The 21,504-nt window shown below is 41.0% G+C and overlaps 1 protein-coding gene and 1 non-coding gene across 2 annotated transcripts in view; one reads left to right on the forward strand and one right to left on the reverse strand.

The window, feature by feature from the left end:
• Positions 1-21,504, reverse strand: part of PCCB (propionyl-CoA carboxylase subunit beta) — a 92,951-nt gene that overhangs the window by 48,824 nt on the left and 22,623 nt on the right. Inside the window, exons 7-9 of the mRNA XM_072792620.1 lie at positions 12,566-12,674; positions 8,717-8,837; positions 6,905-6,986 (exon numbers count right to left, since the gene is read on the reverse strand). Coding sequence (XP_072648721.1) covers positions 6,905-6,986; positions 8,717-8,837; positions 12,566-12,674 — 312 coding nt within the window. The remainder of the gene's footprint in view (positions 1-6,904; positions 6,987-8,716; positions 8,838-12,565; positions 12,675-21,504) is intronic.
• On the forward strand, positions 18,763-18,824 carry LOC140614572 (U7 small nuclear RNA). Its single transcript, XR_012015406.1, has one exon. It is a non-coding gene; the product is annotated as a U7 small nuclear RNA (small nuclear RNA).

Consider the following 21,504-nt stretch of genomic DNA (forward strand, 5'->3'; position numbering starts at 1 on the left):
TGGACAACCTAGAAGAAATGAATAACTTCCTAGAAACCTATAACCTACCAAAAGTGAAGAAATAGAAAATTTGAATAGACTGTTTACCAGCAAAGAAATTGAGTCAGTAATCAAAAAGATCCCAAAAAACAAACATTCAGGACAAGAGAGCTTCACAGATGAATTCCACCAAACATTTAAAAAAGAGTTAATACCTATTTTCAAACTATTCCAAAAAACAGAGGAGGAAGGAAAACTCAAATTCATTCTTTGACACCAGTATCACCCTGATACCAAAACCAGTTAAAGATACCACCGAAAAAGATAACTATAGGCCAATATCCCTTATGAACATCGATGAAAAAAATTCTCAACAAAACATTAGCAATCCAAATCCAACAATATATTAAACAAAATCTAACACCACAGTCAAGTGGGATTTATTCTCAAGATTCAAGACTGGTTTAATATTTGTAGAATAATCAGTGTGATACGTCACATCAATAAGAGAAAAGATGGGTGGCTCAGTAGGTGAAGTGTCTGCCTTCAGCTCAGGTCATGATCTCAAGGTCCTGGGATCAGGCCCCACATGAGGCTTCCCTGCTCCATGGGGAGCCTGCTTCTACTTCTCCCTCTGCCCCACACCCCTACTCAGGCTCTCTCTCTCTCTCTGTCACAAATAAATTAATAAAATCTTCTTTTTAAAAAGGGGGATGGGGATCCCTGAGTGGCTCAGCGGTTTGGCGCCTGCCTTTGGCCCAGGGTGCGGTCCTGGGGTCACGGGATCGAGACCCATGTCGGGCTCCTGGTATGGAGCTTGCTTCTCCGTCTGCCTGTGTCTCTGCCTGTCTCTCTCTCTCTCTCTCTCTCTCTCTCTCTCTCTCTCTATGTCTATCATGAATAGATAAATAAAATCATTTAAAAAAATTTTTTAAAAAAGGGGGGGATAGGGGATCCCTGGATGGCTCAGCAGTTTGGCACCTGCCTTTGGCCCAGGGCATGATCCTGGAGTGCTGGGATGGAGTCCCGCATCAGGCTCCCTGCATGGAGTCTGCATCTCCCTCTGCCTGTGTCTCTGCCTGCCTCTCTCTCTCTCTCTCTCTCTCTCTCTCTGTCTTTCATGAATAAATAAATAAAATCTTTAAAAAAAAAAAAAAGGAGGGGGGTAAAACTATATGATCTTTTCAATAGATGCAGGAAAAAACATGTGACAAAGTACAACATGCATTCATGATAAAAACCCTCAACAGAGTAGGTTCAGGGGTGCCTAGGTGGCTCAGTTAATTAAGCATCCAGTAGTGTGAAGCCTGCTTAAGATTCTCTCTCCTTCTCCCTCTGCCCCTCCCCACTCATGCATATGCTCTCTAAAAAAAAATAATAAAAACAAAAATGAAAAATGGAAAAAAAAAAAAGTAGGTTCAGAGGGAACATACCTCAACATAATAAAGGCCTAATATGAAAAACCCACAGTGAACATCATACTCAATGGGGAAACACTGAGAGCTTTTTCCCTAAGGTCAGGAACAAACAGGAATGTCCACTCACCACTTTTATTCAACATAGTTCTGGAGCTGCTAGCCATAGCAATCAAACAACAAGAAATAAAAGGCACCCAAACTGCTAAGCAAGAAGTAAATTTTCACTCTTGCAGATGATATGATACTTCATACAGAAAACCCTACAGACTCCACTGAAAAACTACTAGAATTGATAAACAATTTCAACAAAATTGCAGGATTCAAAATCAATGTACAGAAGTCTGATGCATTTCTAATACACTAATAGTGAAACAGCAGAAAGTGAAATTAAGAGAACAATCCCATTTACAACTACACCAAAACCAATAAAATACCTAGGAATAAATTCAACCAAAGAGGTAAAAGACCTGCACTCTGAAAACTATAAACCACTGATGAAAGAAATTCAAGACAATAGAAAGAAATTGAAAGACCTTCCATGCTCATAGACTAGAAGAACAAATATTGTTAAAATGTCTGTTAAGGAGGCCACATAATTTAATGAGCACTGGGTATTATGTAAGATTGATGAATCACTGAACTCTAGCTCTGAAACTAAAAATATACTGTATGTTAATTGAATTTATATTTTTAAAAAATGTTTTTTAATCTCTATATTACCCAAAGCAATCTACAGATTTAATGCAATTCCTATCAAGATTTTTCAGAGCTAGAACAAACAAATTCCAACAGCATTTTTCAGAGCTAGAACAAACAATCCAAAAAAGACCCCAAATATTCAAAGCAATCTTGAAAAACTGAACTGGAAATATCACAATTCCAGACCAAATTATATTACAAATTTGTCATAATGCCACTGGTAGTATGGTACTGGCATAAAAACAGACACATAGATCAATGGAACGGAATATAAAACCCAGAAATAAACTCACAATATGGTCAATTAATCTTAAATAAATTGACATAAAAATCCTAGAAGAGACCACAGGCAATGTCTCTGACATTGGCCATAGCAACATTTTTCTAGATAGGTCTCCAGAGGCAAGGAAAACAAAAGAAAAAATAAACTACTGGAACTTCATTAAAATAAAAAGCTTCTGCACAGCAAGGGAAACAATAAAACTAAAAGGCAACCTACAAAATGGGAAAAGATATTTGCAAATGACATATCTGAGAAAGGTAAGTACCCAAATGATATACTTAGACACTCCAAAAACAAATAATCCAATCAAAAATGGGCATAAGATAGGAATAGATATTTCACCAAGAAGCCAAGAAGATATCCAGAAGCTAACAGACACATGAAAAGACGCCCAACGTCAGTCATCATTATGGAAATGCAAATGAAAACTACAGTGTGATATCACCTCACAACTGTCAGAATGACTGAAATCAACAACACAAGAACAAGTTTTGGTGAGGATGTGGAGAAAAAGGAATCCTCCTGCACTATTGATGGGAATGCAAACTGATGAAGCCACTGTGGAGAACAGTCTGCAGTTTCCTCAAAAAGTTAAAAATAGAACTACCCTACAATCCAGCAATCACACTACAGGGTATTTACCAAAAAAATACAAAAACACTAATTCAAAGGAATACATACACCTCTCTATTTATAGCAGCACTATTTACTCATAGCCAAGATATGGAAGCAGCCTAAGTGTCCATCAATTGAAGAATGGAATCTTGTCATTTGCAACAACATGGATGGAGCTAGAGAGTATAATGCTAAGTAAAATAAGAGAAGACAAATACCATATAATTTCACTCATATATGGAATTTAAGAAAGCAAATAAATGAACAAAGGGAAAAGAGAGAGAGAGTGAGAGTGAGGGAGGGAGGGAGAGAGAGAGAAGCCAAGAAACAGACTATTAACTGTAGAGAACAAATTGAAGATTACTAGAGGAGGGGTGGGTGGGGGATGGGTGAAATAGGTGATGGGGATTAAGAAAGGCATTTGTGATAAGAACTGGTTAACATATGAAAGTCCTGAATGACTATATTGTACACCTGAAATTAATATAACACTGTGGGATGCCTGGGTAGCTCAGTAGTTAAGCATCTGCCTTCGACTCAGGGCATGATCCTGGGGTCCTGAGATCAAACCCCACATTGAGCTCCCTGTATGGAGCCTGCTTCTCCCTCTGCCTATGTCTCTGCCTCTCTCATGAATAAATAAAATATTCTTTAAAAAAAATAACAATGTATGTTAACTATGCTAGAATTAAAATTTTAAACTTAATTTAAAAAACTATTTTCAGGGCAGCCCCGGTGGCTCAGTGGTTTATCGCCGCCTTCAGCCCAGGGCCAGATTCCGGGGACCCGGGATTGAGTCCCACGTCGGGCTCCCTGCATGGAGCCTGCTTCTCCCTCTGCCTGTGTCTCTGCCTCTCTCTCTCTCTCTCTGTCTCTCATGAATAAATAAATAAAATCCTTAAAAAAAAAAAAAAAAACTATTTTCATGTAGATAGTATACTATTACACTTCAAAACTCCCCAAAAATTAACAGTAAAAAACAATTACAAATAATGAGAAGTTAATAGGCAACAGGATAGAAAACAGCAGAAATCAATATATACCTTAAAAAAATAATTAGAAGATAGAAAAGACTCCATTTACAATAAAAAGGTTAGATACTTAGGAATAAACTTAACCAAAAAATATGAACAACCTATACAGGGTAATCTTTAGAAGAATTCTTAAGGGGGGGAAAGTACACTTTAACAAGCAAAAATGCAACCTATGTTTTTAGATTGTTTCAGATACATAAGGATGTCAATTCTCCAAAGTTAGTTTTTAACATGATTTTAACAGGATCTCAATAAAAGCAACAGGATTCCCTATTTGCACTGTCACTGCCCCCAAAACAAGACAAACTCTAGAGTTCACGTGGAAAAGCAAACAAGCAAGACTAGGCAAGAAAACTCTGAATAGTCATCAATAGGAACTATTCCTGCCAGATGTAAAAGCATCCCATAAACTGTCAATAATGAAGGCACCATGATTGTGGCTGAGTGTTGAAGAGACTGTGAAGCAACTGGAACCCTGAGATGCTGCTGGTGGGGGTGCCAATTGGCATAATCCCTTGGAAGCCACTTTGGCAACATCCACTAAAGACAAGCACATCCTACAACGTGGTACTTTCACTGTAGAGCTCCAACAGAAATGTGTAATTTACTTAATAAATCACGTAACAAAGTGTTCATATCAGAATTATCGCTAACAGTCCCAAACTAAAAATGACCCAAATGCCCACCAATAGTAGGTTAACTGTGGTCTGTTCATACAAGAGACTAAAGAGAGACCAATGAGAACAATATGAACAAATCTCACAAACACAATGTTAAGTCAAAGAAACCAGACACAGGAAGCCATAGAATTCTGTTTATACAATGGAGAAAAACAAAAAATCCTAATCTACACTGTCAAAAGTCAGTATGGTAGTTTCTCTAGAGGCTTGCATAGAAAGAGTGACTGGCATGAGATCACCAGGGAGGCAGGCTTCTGTTTCTCTATGTGATGCATTTCATTTGATCTGTTCTACATACGTTTTTCTGTTACTTAAGGAAGTATTTTTTCATAATGGTTACCTCTAACTATATCTATTTAAAGACTTAATCCTCTGGATTTAGCAACTAGAGAAGTCATTAGCAGGTCTATCATTCAAGAAAGAGAAAATCAGAGGCCACATTCCAGTGAGGAGGAAAGAAGAGACAAGAGGGCTTTAAGTGGAAAGGGAGAAAATTTGGACAGCAGTTAAACAGAGATATGGGTTAAGAAGAGTTTTTTTCTTTTTTAGCAGACAAAAAAAATATATATATATATATATAACTATATTTTATATATATATATATTTGATATATATATGTATCAAAGCTTGTTCATACATATTTATTGCTAGAGGGAGGAGTAAAAGGAAGAAGAAATTAAGAGATTTACAAAAACCGGTCAAGAAAGCAAGACACCAGGTGGGGAAGGATGGAGTCAGAAGCCCAGGTAGAGGTACCTCATTCTTCAAGTCTGGGGAAACATGGAGGGACGGCGAGATGGAGAAATCCTCACCTACAGGGAGTAAGGAACCTGATGCTTTCAATTTTCTCCATGAAGGAGAAAATGCCCAAGTCATCAGACCAGAGTGGGAGCAGAGAAAGGAAGGGTCAGATCTAGCCTTAGGAAGTGAAGAAGATAAGAACAGGTGCTGAGGGGAGGCCAGATAGGCACCCTAAGTGCCCAGGCCAGCTACAGTAGGGCTCTGGGCTTTCCTCTAGCAACCACAGATGAAGCAGATGAGGCTCTACAGAGCAAAAGAATCAGGGGAGCTAACGACAGAGACCCTATTTTACCTTCTTTGGACCTAAAACTACCCATGCCATGTACACGTTTGCTCTCCATCTCTCTCACCCAAATATAAAGGTCCCTGAGGCAGGGATTTTCCGTCACAGTATCCCATAGTTCCAGTACTAAGAACAGTGCCTGGCCATTGGTACCTGGCAGAAAGGCAGATTCTAAGCTGAGCCAAGAAGGTAGAGGCCAGGAGGGCTGAGGGCTCCAGAGGAATGGGAAGATTGAGGGCTGGAGAGTCAAGGAGCCGAGGCAGTGGGAGACAGGCACAAGTATGAGGGTATAGAGAGTCCCTGAAGCTGAGGTCAGAGAAAGGCAAACTTATCAAGATCTATTCTCCACAGCTCAAATGGTATTCAACAGGCTACAGAATCCAGCAATGAGGAGGAGCGGAGTCTAGCCATGGCTGCTGGTTCATGCTGGCTCCCCAGAATAGGGGAGAAGGGTACAGGCCACTGGGAGAACCAGGACTCTGGGAAAGGTTGTGCCCACAGAGCCACCTGTGTTCAATCAGGCAAGGACTGCAGAGAGCACAGTGTACACATGAGAGTATGTGGGAGACATGGTCATGCCTCCAACTTGCCCCAACACTGACTTTTTCACTTAATGATCCAGGAATCTGCTACACAGAGAAAAAAGGTAAAAATGACTCTTGTCCTCTCCAGACCTATACATACCCCTACTATCTTGTCATAGGATAACTTGTGTACTCTCATTTCTCTAGAAAAACAAATGCCCACTGAGCATAAGGTCCAAAGGTTCCTAACCAAAAGTCTCCCTGACCTAAACTCCAGACTTTGGGGACATAGACCCTTCTCTATGCACCTCACAGTCCTGTCTAAAGACCCCTGAAATCTCCTTGTTCAACTGGCTTGCCACCCTCCCCCGCCAAGTCCAGGAGAGCCAGTAACACGTAACACGGCTACCACCACCAGCTCTTCCTAGAACTCACTACTGAGTGGCCCCTGTCCTGTGCCCGCCATGCTCTGCTTGTGTTGCCCAACATTAAAGCCTGTGGGCTTGGCACTTCCTCCCTACGTCAAAGCACAAGGACCTTGGTCATGGCTGAGCTAGCACAGACAAGGCCAGCAGATGTGGCACTTACAGAATGGATGATGTCCACCATGTTGTAGGCTTTGGTCGATTCCAAGGGGACAATTGTGTCAAGCTCAGGAACCATACGGTCACTTTGAAAAGAAAAAAAAAAGCAAATACAATCAACATGGGAAGAGCCAGTGGCTGGGAGATGGGAGAGACATCAAGAGGATTAGGCAGATTCTGTCCCTATTGGGCTTGCAAAGTATCCTGAAAAATGCATTCCTTTCTTACCACCATGTCAAACTGAACTTGAGTTTGATATTAACCCAAAAGATCTTTGTTTTGATTTACTGGGGAAAAATGAGCTTATTCTCCTGAATGTGGTTCTATCATTTATCCTCTCTGAACACCTCCTACGGTGTGGGGTGCTACAGGACTGCAGTGAAGACAATACTGTTCTAGCAAGTCCTGCTCTCACTTCCTGAGACATTAAAAATAAAAGAACAAGGACCTGGAAATGCAAAGTCAGAATTCTGCTACTGAACACTGTGGGTTCACATTCCTTTTGGAAAATAAACCTGCTAGAGCTCCTTTACCAAAAAAGTAAACTCCAGGCCCTCTGGTGGGGAGAATCACTGAGGACCAACCAGAGCTAGGCTCATGGCTCTCTGCTTCCTCATGCATCTACGTGGCTGAGGAAGGAGCCCGCCACGACCCACTGCCATACCACATGAGGACTTGGCAGCAACATGCTGTTCTCCCACATGCTCTCACCTCCTCCTGGCCCAGACAGGCAGGCAAGGGTTATTCAGGCCCTGAGGTATATACCTGAGCTGAGGTTTGGCCTTGGTATAGCCACATGCCCCATTAAGCTCAGCTTCCCAGAGAACTCTACACTAGGGTATTGAATATAGCCCTACTGGATAAAGTCCTCCCCCTTACTTTTCATTTGCAACCTATACACAAGCTACTCTGGGATCACATGGAGAGGAGATATGGCTGGGCCTAAGCAGGCTATTCAGTCATTCCTAGGCCCCTGGGCTCTAATACCTTCAAATGGTGTCCTAAACTTTTCAAGAACCCCAAACAGTATAGATTCTCAGAAAAAGAGGCTGTGTCCATCATTATGGGCCTGTGAACACCCTCCCTTTCATGACTATACATAATACACCAGTACTTAGGTCCTCTAAGGAGTGGGGCTGGAGCAGGTGGGAGCCCAGGTCCATCCCATGGAGCAATGTCTACTAATGGCTTCTTACTGTGAGATATAATTCTAAATCCCTTCTGCAAAACAAAGGCCAGGCCAAGTGAGTTTGAAGTAGCTTGAGTCTGAAGTTTGAATCTCAGAGTGGAAACAAAATGGAGAAGAAAGCACCCAGAGATCTAAAGCAGTAGTTCCCCAGCTGAACCTCTGGCTTACTAAGTGGTGCCCCCACATCAGGCAGTAGTCCCAATATCACGAAGGAGAGAGTCTTCCCTAGGAAGCCAGCAATTCACCCTTCCCCTACGCTGCCACAAGCAGATGTGTACAAGCATGTTTCCTAAGGGCGCATTATCTGTACCATTTCACATCAAAACAAAATACATTTTCATTTCCAATTCTGGACAAATCAGGACTGACAGAAGTCAATTGGGGGAGAGGAGGCTTTTTACTCCCAAGCTATTTATCAGATATTACAGGAAAAAAAGTGGATACAAATAAAATTTTTCTTTGCTCCTGTACTCAAACATGCCACCACCGTGCCAACACCTGGGAGCCTCACTGGCTCCACTCCACAGTCTACTCCAAGCTGCCCAATAAGGCAGACCATGGAGGTCCTGTCAGGGCAGAGAAGCCAGAAAAGGGCAATGAGAGTCGGTGCGCTTGCCTGCAACTCACCTGGGATCATGACATTCGCAGATGGGAGCTGGGTCCTGATTGCTGAGCGGCAGGTAGTTGAAGAACTCCCGGAGATTACACAAGGCATCAACATCATTTTCAAAAGCTCTGTGGGCAACACCTGAGAAAATAGAGAAGCTATGATGGCCTGGCCACCTGTCAGGCTAAAGGTGCTGCTTCATATGCACCTGCCCCTCCTAAGGCGTGTCTGCAGACTACTCATAGCTCTGTGAGGATGAGATAGCACACACCACACCCCCTCGTCTGTGCACCCTGGTCCCTCTGCTCTATACCCACACATCTCTGCAAGGTCATGCCTTTCTTTATTCCCCACGGCCCTCATGTGCCATCGTCATCCTATATGGGCGTTTTCTTCACTCTCTTCTCCACAATACCTATTGTCCATTTCCCTGCTGTCTGCATGACATCTCCCCTAGAATATCAGTTCTAGCAGAGTAGAACCCAGCCCATCTTAACCACTATAGTCCCACATCAAGAATCACACCTAGTTATAGATCCCTTAGCTTTCAAAAATGCTGAAAAATTAAAAAAAAAAAAGAATAATGGACCCGGTCATGGTCCTCAGGAATGGTGGAGGGGAAGGAGCAGAACCACGTGAGCCTGGTGAGAAAGGAAGCCATCATTCCTCAAGAATATTCTGAAATCAAAGAACAGCCAAACAACGCCACAGACATGATGGAGGAAGTAGGGCCAGAAACTCTCTTCCAGACTCCCTGCTTCCACTATTTCTCCTACCACCTCTTCTCCACACAGCAGCCAAACAACTTTTTAAGCCAGATTATGTCATGTCTCCAGCCACCCTCCTTGCTGTTCACTGAACATGCCAGCCATTCTCCCTCCCTCCTTTGCACTGGCTACTCTCTCTGCCTGCAATGTTCTCCCCTAGACAGTCATGCAGTTAATTCCTTCAGATCTGCTCAACTGCTACCCTCAGAGTGAGGCCTATTCTTACCACCCCACTTCAAACTATAAAAATCCCAGGTCCCTTTACCCTGTTGTATTTTTTCCATAGCACAGATTACCTTCTAACATATTATACAATGGTCTTTATTTATCAAGTTGTTTATGGTCTATCTCTTGTGCTAGAATATAAGAGCCACAGAGGCAGGATCTTTTTTCTTTCACAAAGGTATTCCTAGCACATAGGACAATGCTTGACACACAGGCATGAGATGAACATCCACTGAATAAATGTTTCAGCTCAACACAGAATTCTTTTGTTCAAGAAATACTTATAGAGACACCTGGGTGGCTCAGTGGTTGAGCGTCTGCCCTCGGCTCAGGGGAATGATCCTAGGGTCTTGGGATCGAGTCCTACATCAGGCTCCCTGGAGGGAGCCTGCTTCTCCCTCTGCCTATGTCTCTATCTCTCTGTGTCTCTCAGGAATAAATAAAATCTTAAAAAAAAAAAAAAAAAAACTTATAAATTGGTGTAGCCACTTTGAAGGACAGTGTGGCAGTTCCTCAAATATTGAGAGTTAGCATTTGACCCAGAAATTCCACTCCTAGGTATATACAGAGGCAACAAAAACATGAAACACAAAACCTGTACATGAATGTTTACAGCAGCATATTAATGGCAGCCAAAAAGTTGCAGCAATCCAAATGTCCAACTGATCAATGAATAAATAAAATGTGGTACAATCATACACTGAAATATTTTCCTTCCTGCAACATGGATTAACCTTAAAAATGGTATGCTAAGTACAAGAAACTACTCACGAAAGACCATATATCGCAGGACTCCATTTATTTCCATTTCACATATATTTTGAATAGACAAATCCACAGAAAACAGAAGGAAGATCACTGGCTACAGGTGGACTATTTGGGGGAAATGGTGCTAATGTATGCAGGGCTTCTTGGGAGTGATGAAAAGGTTCTAAAATTGTGGTGGTAACTGAAAAACACTGAATACGTAAAATCATTGAATTATATACTCTGAGTATATCACATGTATAACTTATAAATTATATATCAATAAAGCTGTTTTAAGAACAAGGAAAAATATGTATAGAGCATCATTTAGGTCTTGCTCTGGAGAGCTAAATACATCAGATGTCACAAATATTCAGTATTATTTTAGATTCCAGTAAAAAGAAAAACTGCTGCTAATTAAACCATGAGATAAGAGTGTGAGGACCAACTGTGGTGGAGTCAGCAATGAGAAGAGTTCTTATTCTAGCTGTATGCTAGAGATGGAGCTGAGAGCAAGGAATGAGTTAAAGCTGATGCCAACCCAAGGTGAAAATGAACAACTTTTGTGGGTTGGGTGGGGTCAAGACCCCTGATTTAAAAAAAAAATAAAAAAACTGGGGCGCCTGGGTGGCTCTGTCAGTTAAGCATCCAACCCTTGATTTTGGCTCAGGTCATGACCTCAGGGTCACGAGATGAAGTGCTGAGTCAGGCTCCGCACTGGGTGTGGAGCCTGCTTTAGACTCCCTCTCTTCCTCTCCCTCTATCTCTAAAAAGACAAAAACAAAAAGATATTGCATCAATTGGAAGATTTCACACATATAATGGAGGTGTGACTAAGAAAAAAATGCTGAGAACTAAGTGATGACTCAATGTCTTAATCACAGTACACTGAAGTATATAAAATCAGTGTATAAATCAATTAAAATCTTTCAATTTCAGAGAGGCAATTTCTCTTGCCTTCAGTTACACTGTTTATTCTATCACAGTCAATCCTTTCACAATCTGGTGTCTCTTTCCAAAAATATATGGAATTCTCATCATTCCTCTAATAACAAAGGTCTTCATTAATGTCAATTCACGCCCTATTCCCATTTCTGTGCCTCTCTATATAAACAATAACCTTGGGATGCTTGGGTGGCTCAGTGGTTGTGCATCTCTTTGGCTCAGGGTGTGATCCCAAGGTCCTGGAATTGAGTTCCACATCAGGCTCCCCACAGGGAGCCTGCTTCTCCCTCTGCCTCTGTCTCTGCCCCTCTCTCTTTGTATCTCTCATGAATAAGTAAAAAAATATTTAAAAAAAAAAAAAACAATAATCTTTGTTTCAGTCCAAAGTACAGAATAATCTTTATACATTCTGAACTTTGCATGTGTGGCACATAACCTCAAAGAAGAGCTGTAACCAAGTTTGTGAAAATGTGGGCCATGACCATCATATTATGACTGTACCTGGCCAATGGCAATTGCTAATACTGCCATCTAAGACATACCTCAACTTTGGATTAAAAGAAACTCACAGGGGCACCTGGGTGACTCAGTACGTTAAGTGTCTGCCTTTGGCTCAGGTCATGATCCTGAGGGTCCTGAGATTAAGCCCATCTTAAAAAATCTTTAAAAAAAAGTCACAGTATAGCATATTTTTAAAGGTTCAAAAGAGTGTGTGTGTGTATATAAATCATACCTCTTGTAACTATCATTTCAGTTGGTTTTAAAAATTTAAAGAACATTGAGACTTTAGTAGTAGCCTATTTTTGTTTTAACAAATTTGAGCTACTAAATCTATCTTATTACATTTGTAGTAAATATTCCATATTACTGTCCTCTCAAATTCAGCCAATTAAGTGATATTAATAAAAGATTGCCATTCTCTTTGGCAGTGTCCAGGTCTCAGAGTTTAAAAATAGTAAGGTGAGGGCAGCCTGGGAGGCTCAGTGGTTTAGCACTGCCTTCGGCCCAGGGCATGATCCTGGAAACCTGGGAACGAGTCCTGCGTTGGGCTCCCTGCATTGGAGCCTGCTTCTCCCTCTGCCTGTGTCTCTGCCAATCTCTCTCTGTGTCTCTCATGAATAAATAAAATTTTCAAAAAAATAAAAAAATAATAAAAATAGTAAGGTGAGCCTGAAGGACTCTAACCTGACATGGTGGTATGCGTTCTGGCACCACCAAGCTCCTCCTGAGTAACATCCTCATTGGTGACAGATTTCACGACATCTGGGCCGGTGATGAACAGGTAAGAAGTATCCTGAAATCAGAATTCCAGATGGATCAATCTCAGAGCATCTTAGAGTTGACACAGCCAAGACAAATGCAGAGAAGTTAGTGATGTGGTAACAGAAGCAGGTTAGGATGCTGCTCAAAGATACCTATCCAAACTAAAGACCCAAGGTTTCCCTGACTCACTACTAAGAAAATCTTCCTTGCATGGTTCTACCTCAGCAAAATTATGTGCAGTGTGCCTAATGTTTCAGGGTCATCCGTCTGTAAACACCTTAATTATGGTGGCCCTTATTCAGAGCTTGCTGTACACCAAGCATTTTTCTAAATTACTTCATGGGATTGTGTCAGTAAGCCTCAGTACTATTATCACTCCCATTTATAAACAGGGAAAGTGAGTCACTGACACAGTAAATATAGTTTACCTAAAATTAACCAGCCACCTTAAATTAAGCCGTTTGGAGACCATAACAATCAATACTTCAGTGTTTTAAGAGTGTGACAGACTTTTAATTTTTAGTTTTTATTTTTTTAAGTTTGTAATTTAAAGATAAAGGCGTATCATAAAAAATTTTAAAATAGGAGAGACAGTAGAACATAAGTATCTATCCAAGCCCTTATTTCTAGGCCTCCAATTTCCCTCCCCAAAGGCAACCACTGTCAATTTCTCTCCTTGCAAGAGATCCACACATATGTGAGCATTAATACATACATCTGTCCTCTTATTTTCTTTCTAATGCAGTGTCCTACATGCATTGCTCTGAAACTTCTTGAAGACCGTTCTGTATAAGTAGGTCATATATAATCATTTAACTGTCACATACTGATAGGCATTAAGATTATTTTCAGTATTTTGCTAAACAAGCAATTCTGCAGCCAACATCTTACTATAGTCATCTCTGGCAGCTCACTGTTCATTTTCTTTGCCCATTTTTCTATTGGATATTTATTTTTGTGTGGTGAAGAAATTAGTCCTTAGACTAATATATGTGTTTTAGCAGTCAATTTTATGGGTCCTTGGCTTGGAATCCTGCTAGAAAGGTCTAGCTAGAAAGGTCTTTCTTCCAAATCCAGACTCATAAATGTTCACAATAGCATTATCCATAATATTCAAAAACTGGAAAACAACCCAATGTCCATCAACAAGTGAATCTCAGAATAATTATCTCAAAGTAAAGGAGCCAGCATCCACCCATTCCACACCCAATGGAAAAGGAAAAAAAAAAAAAAGTATACACTTTTTGTATGTGTTTTATATAGTGTCATTTTGAATGATTCTGTGTAGATAACACTCTAGAAAATGTAAATTAGTTTATTGTGATAGAAAGCAGATGAATGTTTACCTAGAGACAGGGCTGAGAGGGAAGGATGGATTACAAAGATATATGAGGAAACTTTTGGGGGTGGTGCCTATGTTCATTATCTTGACTGTGGTCATGGCTTCATGACAAATGGGTCATGACACATTTGTATGTATGTGTCAAAACTCAAACTGCACAACTTAAATATGTGCAGTTCATCATAGAATTCTAACTCAAAGTTGTAAAAAATGTAGAAATGCAAAGAGCCAAGAATATCTCATACCACTTGAAGAATAAAGAGGGACAACTTGCTATACCAGCCATCAGCATTCATCATACAGCCACTGTAATGAAGACGGTGTGGCGCTGGTGCAAGGATAAGTGAACAGACCAAAAGAGCTCAGTAAAACATTCTTGATATATACTTGATTCATGATATAGGTGGCATTACAGAGTAGGAAAGAATTTTTTTTTTTTTTCACTAAAAGGCTCTAGGTCAACTAGGTAACTTTCTTGAAAAAAAGAAAAGAAAAGAAAAGAAACTAGCTTCTATTTCATACTATGTATAAACTTCAATTCCAACAAGATTTAAACGTAAGTGTAGAAAGGTAAAATTATTTTTTTAATAAATGAATTTTTTATTGGTGTTCAATTTACCAACATACAGAATAACACCCAGTGCTCATCCCGTCAAGTGCCCCCCTCAGTGCCCGTGACCCATTCACCCACACCCCCGCCCTCCTCCCCTTCCACCACCCCTAGTGAAAGGTAAAATTAAAATAATAAAGCTTTTATAAAATAGAAATGATCTTCATGACTTTGGGGGTTGAAAAAAGTTTAACTAAGACACACTACCCATAAAGTATACATTTCACTTTGGTTCTCCCATCAAAAGGGCACAGAAGCCAGCTTAAAAGACTCCTCACTGGCTAAGTGGGCTCCCTGCATGGAGCCTGCTTCTTCCTCTGCCTGTGTCTCTGCCTCTCTCTCTCTCACTGTGTGCCTATCATAAATAAATAAAAGTTAAAAAAAAGAGTATAAAAAGAGGTGGAGGAGGGGCAAGATGGGTGGAGGAGGGGCAAGATGGCAGAAGAGTAGGGTCCCCAAATCACCTGTCCCCACCAAATTACCTAGATAACCTTCAAATTATCCTGAAAATCTACAAATTTCGGCCTGAGATTTAAAGAGAGCCCAGCTGGAATGCTACAGTGAGAAGAGTTCGCTCTTCTATCAAGGTAGGAAGACGGGGAAAAAGAAATAAAGAAACAAAAGGCCTCCAAGGGGGAGGAGCCCCACGAGGAGCCGGGCTGAGGCCGGGGCGAGTGTCCCCAGGACAGGAAAGCTCCGACCCGGAGATTCAGGACCTGCACCAACCTTCCCGGGCGGAAAGGGGCTCGCAGGGAGTTGGAGCCCGGGGGATGCCCTCGGGCTCCCTGGGACACTACCAGAGCAACTGCGCCCCGGGAGAGTGCACCGAGCTCCCTAAGGGCTGCAGCGCGCACGGCGGGACCCGGAGCAGCTTGGAGGGGCTCGGGGGGCGGCTCCGGGGAGGGGGCTGCGGGGCGGGAGCAGCTCGGAGTGGCTCGAGCGGCGGCTCCGCGGAGGGGGCTGCGGGGCGGGAGCGCGAATCCAACAGCGCTGACCCGGAGTACAGTGCGCTGGGACACAGCCCAGGATCCAGCCTCCCCCCGGGACAGGCAGAGGCCGGGAGGGCCCAGGAGAGCAAGGACGCTCCTGCCCCGAGCTGAGCAGATCAGCGGCCCCGCCCCGGAGCCTCCAGGTCCTGCAGACGGAGACCTCCAGAGCTACTGCGGGAGCTGAATCCAGGGCTGCAGAGCTGGCCCCGCCACTGGGGTTGTTCCTCCTGGGGCCTCACGGGGTAAACAACCCCCACTGAACCCTGCACCAGGCAGGGGGCAGAGCAGCTCACCCAAGTGCTCACACCTGAAAATCAGCACAACAGGCCCCTCCCCCAGAAGACCAGCTAGACGGCCAAGTTCCAGGGGAAGTCAAGGGACTTAAAGTATACAGAATCAGAAGATACTCCCCCGTTTTTTTTTTTCCTCCTCCTTTTTTTTTCTTTCTTTTTGATTTCTGATTGCTTCCCCCACCCTTTTTCTCACCTTTCTTTCTTTTTCTTTCTCTTTTTCTTCTCTTTTTTCCTTCTTTTCTTTTTTCTTTTATCTTTTTCTCTTTTCTTTCCTTCTCTCTCTTTTTCTCCTTTTCCCAATACAACTTGTTTTTGGCCACTCTGCACTGAGCAAAATGACTAGAAGGAAAACCTCACCTCAAAAGAAAGAATCAGAAACAGTCCTCTCTCCCACAGAATTACAAAATCTGGATTACAATTCAATGTCAGAAAGCCAGTTCAGAAGCACTATTATACACCTACTGGTGGCTCTAGAAAAAAGCATAAAGGACTCAAGAGACTTCATGACTGCAGAATTTAGATCCAATCAGGCAGAAATTAAAAATCAATTGAATGAGATGCAATCCAAACTAGAAGTCCTAACGACGAGGGTTAACGAGGTGGAAGGACGAGTGAGTGACATAGAAGACAAGTTGATAGCAAAGAGGGAAACTGAGGAAAAAAGACAATTAAAAGATCATGAAGATTAAGGGAAATAACAGCCTGAGGAAGAAAAACATACGTTTAATTGGGGTTCCCGAGGGCGCCGAAAGAGACAGAGGGCCAGAATATGTATTTGAACAAATCCTAGCTGAAAACTTTCCTAATCTGGGAAGGGAAACAGGCATTCAGATCCAGGAAATAGAGAGATCCCCCCCTAAAATCAATAAAAACCGTTCAACACCTCGACATTTAATAGTGAAGCTTGCAAATTCCAAAGATAAAGAGAAGATCCTTAAAGCAGCAAGAGACAAGAAATCCCTGACTTTTATGGGGAGGAGTATTAGGGTAACAGCAGACCTCTCCACAGAGACCTGGCAGGCCAGAAAGGGCTGGCAGGATATATTCAAGGTCCTAAATGAGAAGAACATGCAACCAAGAATACTTTATCCAGCAAGGCTCTCATTCAAAATGGAAGGAGAGATAAAGAGCTTCCAAGACAGGCAGGAACTGAAAGAATATGTGACCTCCAAACCAGCTCTACAAGAAATTTTAAGGGGGACTCTTAAAATTCCCCTTTAAGAAGAAGTTCAGTGAAACAGTCCACAAAAACAAGGACTGAATAGATATCATGATGACACTAAACTCGTATCTGTCGATAATAACTCTGAACGTGTACGGGCTTAATGACCCCATCAAAAGGCGCAGGGTTTCAGACTGGATAAAAAAGCAGGACCCATCTATTTGCTGTCTACAAGAGACTCATTTTAGACAGAAGAACACCTACAACCTGAAAATAAAAGGTTGGAGAACCATTTACCATTCGAATGGTCCTCAAAAGAAAGCAGGGGTAGCCATCCTTATATCCTTATATCAGATAAACTAGAATTTACCCCGAAGACTGTAGTGAGAGATGAAGAGGGACACTATCTCAAACTTAAAGGATCTATCCAACAAGAGGACTTAACAATCCTCAATATATATGCCCCGAATGTGGGAGCTGCCAAATATTTAAACCAATTAATAACCAAAGTGAAGAAATACTTAGATAATAATACACGTATACTTGGTGACTTCAATCTAGCTCTTTCTACCCTCGATAGGTCTTCTAAGCACAACATCTCCAAAGAAACGAGAGCATTAAATGATACACTGGACCAGATGGATTTCACAGATATCTACAGAACTTTACATCCAAACTCAACTGAATACACATTCTTCTCAAGTGCATATGGAACTTTCTCCAGAATAGACCACATACTGGGTCACAAATCGGGTCTGAACCGATACCAAAAGATTGGGATCGTCCCCTGCATGTTCTCAGACCATAATGCCTTGAAACTAGAACTAAATCACAACAAGAAGTTTGGAAGGACTTCAAACACGTGGAGGTTCAGAATTCAGATTCAATGAAACGTTGGGACACCTGCACCCCGATGTTTATAGCAGCAATGTCCACAATAGCCAAACTGTGGAAGGAGCCTCAGTGTCCTTCGAAAGATGAATGGATAAAGAAGATGTGGTTTATGTATACAATGGAATATTACTCAGCGATTAGAAACGACAAATACCCACCATTTGCTTCAAAGTGGATGGAACTGGAGGGTATTATGCTGAGTGAAGTAAGTCAATCGGAGAAGCACAAACAGTGTATGTTCTCATTCATTTGGGGAATATAAATAATAGTGAAAGGGAATATAGGGGAAGGGAGAAGAAATGTCTGGGAAATATCAGAAAGGGAGACAGAACATAAAGACTCCTAACTCTGGGAAACGAACTGGGGGTGGTGGAAGGGGAGGAGGGCAGGGGTTGGGGGTGAGTGGGTGATGGGCACTGAGGGGGACACTTGACAGGATGAGCACTGGGTGTTATTCTGTATGTTGGTAAATTGAACACCAATAAAAATTATTTTATTTAAAAAAAAGAGTATAAAAAGACACCCAACATCCCTAGTTATTTGGGAAATATAAATGAAAACTAAGATGAACTACTACTTCACATCCATTAGGATGGCTATTCTCAAGATACTCAAAATAATAAGTGTTGATGATGATATAGAGAAACCAGAACCCTTGTTCTGGGATTGCTGGGAGAAATGTAAGATGGAGCAGCCACTGTGGAAAATAGTATAGGAAAACAGTAGGATGCTTCCTAAAAATATTAAAGAGAAGTAACATTTGACCCAGTAATTCCACTCCTAGGTGTATGCCTTAACAAACTAAAACAGAGATTCAAATAGATACTTGGAGTGTTACAGCTCTTTTAGAATTTGTCTAGCAGGTTTTCCGGTCCTCACCGGAAAACCTCCCCACGGGAAAAAAAAAAAAAAAAAAAAAAACAAATAGATACTTGTGCACTATATTTGTTGTAGTATTATTTGCAATAGCCAAAGGTGAAAACAGCTCAAGTGTTCACTGACAGATGAATAGATATGTAATGCGGTATATACATACAAAGGATATTAATCAGCATTAAAAAGGAAGGCAATCCTGACACATATTACAACATGGGTGAACTCTGAAAACATTATGCTAACTGAAATAAGCCAGTCACAAATGGACAAATAGTGTATGATTCCACAAATTCATAGAGACAGAACAGTGCTAGGAGTAGTGGGGAATGGTAAGCTAGTGTTTAATAAGTACATAGTGTCAGCTGGGATACATGAAAAAGTTCTGGAGATAGATGGTGGTGATGGTTGCACAAAAATGTAAAAGTACCTAACGCCACAGAACTACAACTGCAATTTACCATTTCAAACTTTTTTTGTACATTTTACTACCACTTTTTTTAAAGTACTACATCATTGCTAAACTTCTTGAATTTAACAACTGACTGTGTAAAAAAACACCTGAATTCTTAAGAAATATACCCTGAAGCATTAAGTGTAAAGAGACATGATATACATAATCCACTCACAAATGGTTAAGAACTCTGCAAATTGGAGATTTCAAAATAAAGAGTTTTCAAAAACTCTGTGCAAAAGGTAGCACTAAGAGGAGGAAAACTGCAAATCACAGTGTGGGAGAAGACAGGTGCAACATCCAACTGATAGCCAGAATATACAAAGAACTCCTAAAAACAAGGGGAAAAAACCACTATTTTTAAAATGGGCAATATAGATAAACAGGCATACCACAAAACAAGAAACATATGAAAAGGTGCCAAACCTCATTAGTCATGGAAATGCAATAAGAAACCATATCACATGTGAATTGGCATAATTAAATTATATTTTAAAAAGTGCTGGCAAGGATGTGAAACAAGTGAAGTTGTCATGCACTGCAAAAAGAAGTGTAAATTGCTGCAACCTCTTTAATGAACAGTTAAGCATTATTTAAAAAAGCTGAAGATATGGGATCCCTGGGTGGCGCAGTGGTTTGGCGCCTGCCTTTGGCCCAGGGCGCGATCCTGGAGACCCGGGATCGAATCCCATGTCGGGCTCCCGGTGCATGGAGCCTGCTTCTCCCTCTGCCTGTGTCTCTGCCTCTCTCTCTCTCTCTCTCTGTGACTATCATAAAAAAAATTTTTAAAAAAGCTGAAGATATGTACCTCCTATGACATAACTATGCCCTTACCCTCAGAACCTAAAACAAAGGTAAAGGTATAAAAACGCTTAGAACAGCATCAATAGCAATGACAAAAATCTTTAAACACAAATGGTGGTAGAATGGATGAATGTGTTAAGATAATTTACTACAGAGCTATTAAAATGAATGAACTGTATTTACAAAGAACATGGATAAATCTTAAAAACATAATGAGTCACAGCCATGCACAAAAAAAATGAACAAAAGAATAAATATTATAGGATTTTTCCTTACATTAAGGGTCAAAATAGGTGACACTAAATCATAGCTTTTAACTGTAAAGCAAAGCAAATACAAATAATACCATAAAAGTTGAGATCATAAAATATTCTGGATAGGATGAATGAAGGCAATAGTGATTGGGAAAGGTAATGGGAGCAGGGCTCCTGGAGGCCATTTCTTGAACACAATGTTATTTACACAGATTTGCACTTAATTTTTGCCAAACTGTACATATTTTACATACTTCCTTGAGTATGAGACAATTAACAGTGCTTCAAAATTTCTAAATTAAATGAGAGGAGGCAAAGACAGAATCAGGGAGACCAGTCAGGATACTGCAATTATCCAGGTGGGATGCTTGGATCAAAATGGTAGCAGTGTTAAGTAGTAAGAAGTATGCAGCAATTTGATTTTAGATTACATCCTAAAGTAGAGTGAATATGATATGGAACTGAATTTAACATGTGACAAAAAAGGGCAGTTAAAATAGTGCAATGTTTTTACCCGAGCCACTGGAAGTCTGGACTTACCATTTATTGAGATGGGAAAGGCTTACAGGAAAGCACTCTAGAAAAGGCATGTAAGAGACCGAAACCTACTAACGTCCAAATGGAAACACTGGTAGGCAACTGAATGTGTAATCCTAGAGTTCAGGAGTGTTCCATCCCAAAGACACAGATTTGAGAGCTGTCAGCCCATAGATGGATATTTAAAGTCTTGAGATGGGATAAGAAAATCACCCAAGGAAGGAGAGAAGAGCTAGAGGAAGAAAACCAAAATGATGGTGCTTCAAAGTTTCAAAGGAAGGAGTGATCAGTAGGTCAAAAGTTGAAAGGTCAAGTAAGATGATGACTGAGAAATGTCAACTGGTTTTAGTAATGCTGGAACCTTTGACGTTTTTGATACAAAAAACTGACATTATGGGTGACCCTGAATAGAATAATATCCATTTCATCAGAAACTAAATATCCAAGCATATTCACATCTATTTCTCAATTCTGTTCCCCTGGTCTCTTTATTTACAGATTGATGACACAGTTTGTTATTTCACTTTATATTTTATCATCTGGCGTAACTAATGAGAAAACATACAAAAAAACAAAAAAACAAAAAAACACTGAAATCAGTAGCATTTCTATACACTAATAAAATACCTAAAAAAGCCAGTCCATTCAC

Source organism: Canis lupus, chromosome 22 (assembly GCF_048164855.1).
Source record: "Canis lupus baileyi chromosome 22, mCanLup2.hap1, whole genome shotgun sequence".
Classification (NCBI taxonomy): domain Eukaryota; kingdom Metazoa; phylum Chordata; class Mammalia; order Carnivora; family Canidae; genus Canis; species Canis lupus.